The sequence below is a fragment of the Hakea prostrata genome, chromosome 7, assembly GCF_041222555.1.
Source record: "Hakea prostrata isolate BN-2017 chromosome 7, UWA_Hpros_2, whole genome shotgun sequence".
Classification (NCBI taxonomy): Eukaryota; Viridiplantae; Streptophyta; class Magnoliopsida; order Proteales; family Proteaceae; genus Hakea; species Hakea prostrata.
In genome coordinates this window covers 69,075,860-69,083,296 of record NC_142606.1, presented here as the reverse complement: position 1 = coordinate 69,083,296, position 7,437 = coordinate 69,075,860, and the positions used below count along the sequence as shown (strand labels likewise).

The 7,437-nt window shown below is 36.2% G+C and overlaps 1 protein-coding gene across 1 annotated transcript; it reads left to right on the top strand.

Annotated features, from left to right (window-relative positions):
* The first annotated feature begins 2,007 nt into the window (after positions 1-2,007).
* On the top strand, positions 2,008-6,572 carry LOC149011862 (AP2-like ethylene-responsive transcription factor AIL1). Its single transcript, XM_089163234.1, has 9 exons — positions 2,008-2,203; positions 2,459-3,059; positions 3,186-3,268; positions 3,448-3,456; positions 3,675-3,763; positions 3,924-3,997; positions 4,188-4,238; positions 4,381-4,457; positions 5,784-6,572. Exons 1-9 carry the CDS (start codon positions 2,041-2,043, stop codon positions 6,410-6,412), a joined length of 1,776 nt encoding a protein of 591 aa, XP_089019360.1. The 5' UTR covers positions 2,008-2,040; the 3' UTR covers positions 6,413-6,572.
* The last annotated feature ends 865 nt before the right edge of the window (positions 6,573-7,437 follow it).

Genomic DNA, 7,437 nt, shown 5'->3' with positions numbered 1-7,437 from the left:
ACCATTATTGTTGCCTAGGCTGATTTGAGCGTCAGAGACGGTTCCCCGGCCAAAACTAGGCCGGACCGTTCTTGCTTTCTTTGTGTGTGCAGGCATCCCAGTTATTCCAACTTGGTTGGAGAGCTCTTAAGGTGGTCATCTCAATATCCGGCTCTCGAAGAAGTTCTAGACGCAACAACCTCCTATGGAGAACACCTAACCTTGTACTAAAAGACTGAAAAGAGAATCTCTTAATGAGAATCTTTAAGACTAAGACTGAGACTGATGTAACTTGTGTGGTTTAAGCTGAAGGTGTCCTTTATACAGATAGTGCTTATACTAGGTGTAAATAAAAATAAAAAGAAAAATGAAAAGAAAATTGGAATGCATAATGCTATATAACTTTGATGTGATAATCGATACATGATGAATTGTTTGACTTATTTACATGGTTGTCTATATTGCTTATTGGGCCGCGAAGCTCACTATTGTAAATGTTGACAAGTCCCCAAATATACGACAAGGACAAGGGTGTTGCCACCTAATAACGCCTTTAAAGTAGAAAATGAAAAGCCTTTTTATTTTTGTTACAACTAATGTTTTCTTAAATGGATTTGTGAATGTATATATTTATTTTGAGGTTGTATGTACTCAACTAAATACTGTTGAAAACTCAAATATAAACATAACAAGGACTGTATACATATGTTTACGAGTCAAACTGTCAAATAGGTTATCAGTTTTCATCCTTCAAAATATTTATTTTAGTATTGTTTTTAGTTGGCTATAAACAAATTCAAATTGAGAGGAATTGTCACGTGCCCTGGTTGAATGTCTGTAATGTGGACTCCACCAAGCCTTGAAAACTGCAGTCATGACAAAGTGTATGCTTAATATACATTAATACGCAAATTTAGTAACTGTGGTGAGAAGTGATTTTTACAATTTTTCCACCCCATTTCTTTTAAAAATCCTGCATTTTTATGTGTGACTGTATAAAATGAAAAAAATGAAATACAAATATTATCTTATTTATCATGATACTCACATTTTTGATTTTTCTATAAAATCCTTTCATTTTTGGTATTGTTCTTCTACGAACTGTAGGTCTCACTTTTTTTATCTTTTCCATCCTTACTTTTGATGAGAATGTGGTGGCTCAATAGCAGCAGTGCACGTTGCTCAGTTGAACGCTCAAAGAAATCCTGAAATCAAATTTAGTAAGATTAAATTTGGATCATCCATCATCAATGATTCAAATATAATTTAATAAATTTAATGGTAGGATTTACTTGGCAGGTTCAGCTACATTTATGCCTTTTCTTTCTATTACAAAACAAATGGTATGGTACCTTTCGTTTTTATGTCTTCCCTATTTATTTGACCAAAAAGAAAAAGAAAAATCTGTGATGTGGATAACAATAAAAAATGCCGACTGCAGAATGTGCAACAGCCATTAGATTAGTCTCTCTCACATACACACCCTGCACCCTGCAATCGTTTCCTTGTGAGAACTGATTTTTTGCAGGACATCTTGATGAGCCTCTGTTCCATTCATCAACGCTTGATACAGAAAGGTCTCAATCCAAGCGGTTCTTGAAGAAGGATCTAAAGAGATGTGAAGCTGGTGGGACCACGTCCAAATTGTAACCCTTTTTCTGTATATAGGTCGGCCAAGCGAATTTTGAAACGGTGGCGAACTGTTCGGTGTCTTATAGTCTTGTTTGCTCATCTCTCTATTAAATATTTTGACTTGAAAATTTTTCCTTCTCAGTTCTTTTCCAAGCCTGCAACAGCTGAGGTGGGCGGAACAAATTTCGAGGCAACATTAGAAGAAGGTTGAGAAAAATGAAACGAGAGAATCCAAATTTACATAACTTTTCCGGTTAGAGAAAAGTTTATTTTAAAAAATGGAAAAAACTAGATTTCGTGATAATTGATAATGGGTTTCATGGGTTTTTCGATTTCTGTTCTCTAACCTACTAGATAAAACAGATTGGGCTTTGAAGTTTGAGCTCACAAAACGAACAAGAGAGAGACTTTGTGTTTATTAGTAGAAAAATGAGTAACTGGTTGGGGTTTTCTCTGACTCCACACCTGAGTATCGACGAAGGTTTTGGTGGAGATGGAGAGGGAGGTTACTCTTCACACATGTCGGTCATGCCCTTGCGTTCTGATGGTTCTCTTTGTGTTTTGGATGCTTTCAGGCGTTCTAATGGTGGAGGTACCATGAAGCGCTGCAACTATAATCTATTAGCACTTATCATTTCTATTTCTCTCTTTCATGGGTTTAACCTTTACTGTTTCTTTCACTTTTTTTACTCTCTTTTAAATTTTTTTCTTTGTTTTTCATTTTTCTGCTTGTGCATGTTTCATATCTGCAAAAGGAAGTGTTCTTCATTTTTATGTCATTTTTCTTGTCATTTATGGTTTGAGATAACAAAATAAACCTGTTATTTGATATGGGTTTTTATCATAGATTGGAGATTCGAGAGCAGCATGGGTACTGCAACTAATCCTGATAGAGAAGGACCTAAACTTGAAGATTTCTTGGGCGGTTACTCTAACCCATCTCAAGAAAACCACAATGTCTATTTCCCAAGCGAGCAAGAACCTATTCATCAAAGTGATGAGACTCCCGAGAATGGTTGTGGGATCAATATGAATGTACCTCCAAGCTTCAACACTAATGGTGAAGGAGAAAATTTTCCAAACCCATCACCATTAATCCAATCTTACCATTATAACGATGACACCCACGCTTTGATCCCCTCTGTTCCTCTCCATGTTCCTCTCGAGAATGGAACTTCAATTTCTGGGTTCAAGTCATGGTTGCGTCAAACACCATTCTCAGGTGACAAATCATCCTCTGAAGCAAACAACTCTAATTTTGACTCACTCTCGCTGTCTGTAAGCCATGTCTCTGAGTCTGGAACTGCCATAGCTGCTGCACCTTCTTCGTCCTCAGGCTCTGAGAACCGGAAACGCTCTGTTGCCAAAGCTCTCATCCGAGAACCGGTTCCACGTAAATCAATTGATACATTCGGACAAAGAACTTCTCAGTATCGTGGTGTCACAAGGTTAGCTGCTCTTTCTTTGGAATCATTTTTATTTTGTTTTGGGGTTTGAGATATGTTCTTCCTCTTCATTTGGAGCCATCTTTAAATTATTATTATTATTCTTTTGTGGGTGATACAATAAAATAGGCATAGATGGACTGGGAGATACGAAGCACATCTATGGGATAACAGTTGCAGGAAGGAAGGACAAACAAGGAAAGGAAGACAAGGTGAGAGGAACGAAGAATCTATCTCTAAATCTCCCTTTCTTTCCCTTTCTGCCGTTTTAAATGTCTGAGCTGAAGCATGTTAGTGTTTTCGTGAAGGAATATACTAATAGCTCTGTTTCTTCTTCTTATCTGTTGGGCTTTCTCTGGTGGTTCAATTCATTGCTTCTACATTGGAGCAGTTTACCTTGGTAAGCGGTAGTAAAAGCTTCTATTTCCATTTTCATGTCTTTTCGTTTTGTCAGATTACTTGATCTTTCTCAGGGAGTAAATATTTACTACTTTTAATGTGAAGTTGTAAACTGTAGTTCTGTGAAGAAGAAGAAGAAGAAGAAGATATTGGATGCTGTGCAATGTTTATTTATTCATTTTCTTTTTTTAAAGTTTTATGTAATGCTGATTTGATTAGGTGGGTATGACAAGGAAGAAAAAGCAGCTAGAGCGTATGACTTGGCTGCACTAAAGTACTGGGGTCCTACTACTCATATTAATTTTTCGGTAAGGATTGCCACAAAGGGGTTTCTATGGTGAACCCCACCCATCATTGTCCCTCGTCATTTTCATTCTCAGTGCAAATCTGGAAACTCAACTTTGAGACTTGTTCCAACCAATTTCTTTGTATGGTAACATGTCTATGCAACTTTGTTTTCAATTTCAGTTGAGCACTTATGAGAAAGAGCTTGAAGAAATGAAGAACATGACCAGGCAGGAATTTGTTGCCAGCTTAAGAAGGTCCTTTTCTACTTTTCTTTCTTTGGGAAGAGGACAGTAAGAGTTAAATTGATCTGAATAGTGCTGTAAATGTTGAGAAATTATCTTGTCTCTATAAATACTTTAAAAAAGTTAAATAATTAATGGGGGGAACTGGAAAGGAAGCAATGTAATGGATGTCCATTTTCATCTATTTGTTGTATGTATACAGGAAAAGCAGTGGCTTCTCTAGAGGAGCTTCTATGTACAGAGGGGTGACAAGGTCCTGTCAGAATACCTTTATTGTTGAAGACTCCATTATTTACTGCTTTTCAGTAATTAGACATTTAATCTGTCCATGACTTCTCTGTGTAGGTGACACTCCCTTTAATTTTATTCTTAAGCTTGTGTCTTAACTTTAACAGACATCATCAGCATGGACGGTGGCAAGCAAGAATAGGAAGGGTTGCAGGAAACAAGGACTTGTACCTTGGAACATTCAGTGAGTGTTGAGCTTCATATTTTTGTCTTCTCCCTCTCCCCGTTTCGTGTTTTCTTTTCCTCTTTTTATGCTCATTCTTAAATTGCTAGGACAGGGGGCAACATAAACTGGTTCAACTTACTAAATCATTAGAATTTGTTTACTAGCAATTGAGCTGTGGTGAAGCTTGAACGAATGTAGAAATTATTTGCTTTTACTGGTTATGGATAATCTTCGTTGATGAATTGTCACTCTTTTAGGAGGTGGATTATAATTTTAACGAGGATGTGTGAATGACAATATTTTTAGGAGTGTTACATGTGAAATAACATTGCCCTTGTTGGAAAAAATTTTGTATGTATGTTATGTATTAAATGTAAATGTTTATTAGGCACCTAGGTGGGTGCATGTAATATAGGGGGAGAAATATGTACTGCGAGACACTTGGGTCTTGTTATTGGACTTTTCATGCATTATTGTAGGTTGTAGTCTCCATAGAATGATATATCAACTCTTGTTTGATTGATTTTTAAGATGTTATTTGAAGTCCAGGATCAATGGTAATTTATGCTATGGATTGAATAAATTTATATGAGATGTGCCAAGGCATTGAACAGCCTCTCAGCAAAAACTGTTGGGGCAAGGCGAAAATTGCCCCCGGGCCTCGCTTGTGTGGAAGCCTATGGCTCTGGGTATTTGCTCTTTGCCCGTTATATATTGTGCCACAAACCGTAGATGTTCTTGGTATCGATTCATGTCTTGTAGTTGTTATGCACTTGTGGTATATTAGCCTTTCAGATCTGACACTACCCTAGCATCTCTAAATACGGGTGGTAGTGTTATTGTGGCATTTCTCTTTCTGACTTGGACCTGTATTATGGGAGCAGCCCTCCCATGGTGGTGGGGTATTTTGGGAGTCAAAGCTGGAAGGACCGGCCAAACCACAGAAATTGCCAGAAATACATACCAATTAGTTGTTTGGGGAAGAGGGGGGGGGGGTCACAGTGTAACTGTATGTATTATGTACGTAGGTAATGTAGGAGACAAATACAAGTATGAGACCCTAGGTTGCACTGATGACTTGGGTTGGGTTGGTCATGGTTGTACAAATGTAGGTTTTTGGAGTTTGGACTTTTAATGGGTACATCATTAAATGGGAGTTTGGTTTTATGTATAACAAGGTATCAAAGGTTAGATAAGTTCTAAATTAATAAAAGTTGGATTGTTCTTGTGATGAGTATTTGAATGTATTCTGAACTGGGTCGAAAAAAAGAAGAATGTAAGGCTACTATATAGCTGCTTAAGGTGAAAAATGAAGGATCTCTTAACTTCTTATTTTGTTTTCAGGCACTCAGGAGGAAGCTGCAGAAGCATATGATATTGCCGCAATCAAGTTCAGAGGGACTGGTGCAGTGACAAATTTTGATATTAGCAAGTATGATGTCAAGCGTATTTGCTCCAGCAGCACTCTCATTACAAGTGAACTAGCAAAACGCTCGCCGAGGGAAACTGCTGTGGTTGTTGCTGAAGACAACAGCTCTTCTGCAAACTCCTCTGCACCACCTCTACCAACTCAATCACATCTTGCCATTTCGAATGGTGAGTCGGATGATTTGGGAGATGTGATATGGGCCAACAGCACAGAAGTTCAGCAGCAACATAACCTTAATTCCAGTAACACTTTGTCTTCAATGAGCAACCCAAGTTCTTCAAGTCTGCAAAGCTCAAAGCAGTCTGGTGCATTGCAGAACGAGTATGGAATTGGAGGAGGAGAATTCTCGCAAGCATTCTTCTCCTCATTGCATGATGATCCTAAATATGAAGATGACACCAAAGGTGGTGGTGGTGGTGGTGGTGAAGAAGATCACAGTGCAAGCAACAGTGGAGGAGGAAATATGGATTGGATGGCAGCAAGTAGGCCAACGAATCTATCAACAGTTCATCAACTTCCCATGTTCGCTTTGTGGAATGACTGACAGTGAGATTGGGAGAAATCAGAGATAGAATGAAGAAGAATTAGTTAGACATTTTGAAATGGTATACTGGGAATACGTATTCAGTAGGGTTGTTAAAAAAATTTCATTCTGTACACGGAACTCGAAAACTCTGTATTGTTAGTTCTGACCGTTCCTTACTTCTAACTGGTAATCGGAGATTTTGGTTTTCTAGAGTTTAGCATTTCATGTTGCCATTTGCACGAGATATTGAGGCATGCCATGGCTATGGAAGGCTCAACCTTTAATTGGCTTGGAATCTGATTGGTTATTACTTTGTCACCCTAAGTTATCTTTTAATATTAATGCCATCCTTTTAAGTTGTTGAATTTATCAATTGGATCTCTATTATTAATACAGTTTGTAATACATTACTTATAATTAATTTTGTTTAAAAATTTTGTGAGAATTTATAATTGGGAGATGAAGAAATTGATAAATGAGACATTTTATTTTTCAAAAAATTTAATTTGTTTATATTAACAATTAATTATAATTTCTTAATAATAAAGGGGTGTTAGTTACATGTTTTCATCTTATAAAGGATCTTATTGATAAATTGAAGAACTTACGCACAATGATGTAGGTTCATTCTCATTTTTTATTATGCTTATTTAAAAAAAATAATTACAAGACATCATTATTCAATGATAATGAATAAGTGAGAAAAGAAAAAAGAAGAAAAAAATAAGAATTTTTATAAAAAGAATGTGTATTGATTATTTTATCCTTATCTTAACTGTAAAATTAAGTAAATCTTTGCATAAATGACAAGAATGAAATTCTCCGACAATGATTTTAAAGGTTTTTTTTTTTAATTTTAAATAAAAATAAAACTTATAATAGATACCAAACAATTTAAAATAATAAAAAATTCTCATAATCATGAATGATAATTGATAAAAAAAAAAAAACCTTAAAAAGCTTGAATGTCGGGTGGCATGTTATTTTTTTTAATTTCATAAAATAGATAGATATTTGTGAAAGAAATGTGAAAAATAACAAAA

Bases quoted from the DNA above. Each gene is read 5' to 3' on its own strand.
- LOC149011862 (XM_089163234.1), top strand. From the start codon at position 2,041: ATGAGTAACTGGTTGGGGTTTTCTCTGACTCCACACCTGAGTATCGAC. The intron at 2,204-2,458 runs GTACCATGAAGC...TTTTTATCATAG, and splicing joins CAGGCGTTCTAATGGTGGAG to ATTGGAGATTCGAGAGCAGC. The intron at 4,458-5,783 runs GTGAGTGTTGAG...TTTTGTTTTCAG, and splicing joins CTTGTACCTTGGAACATTCA to GCACTCAGGAGGAAGCTGCA.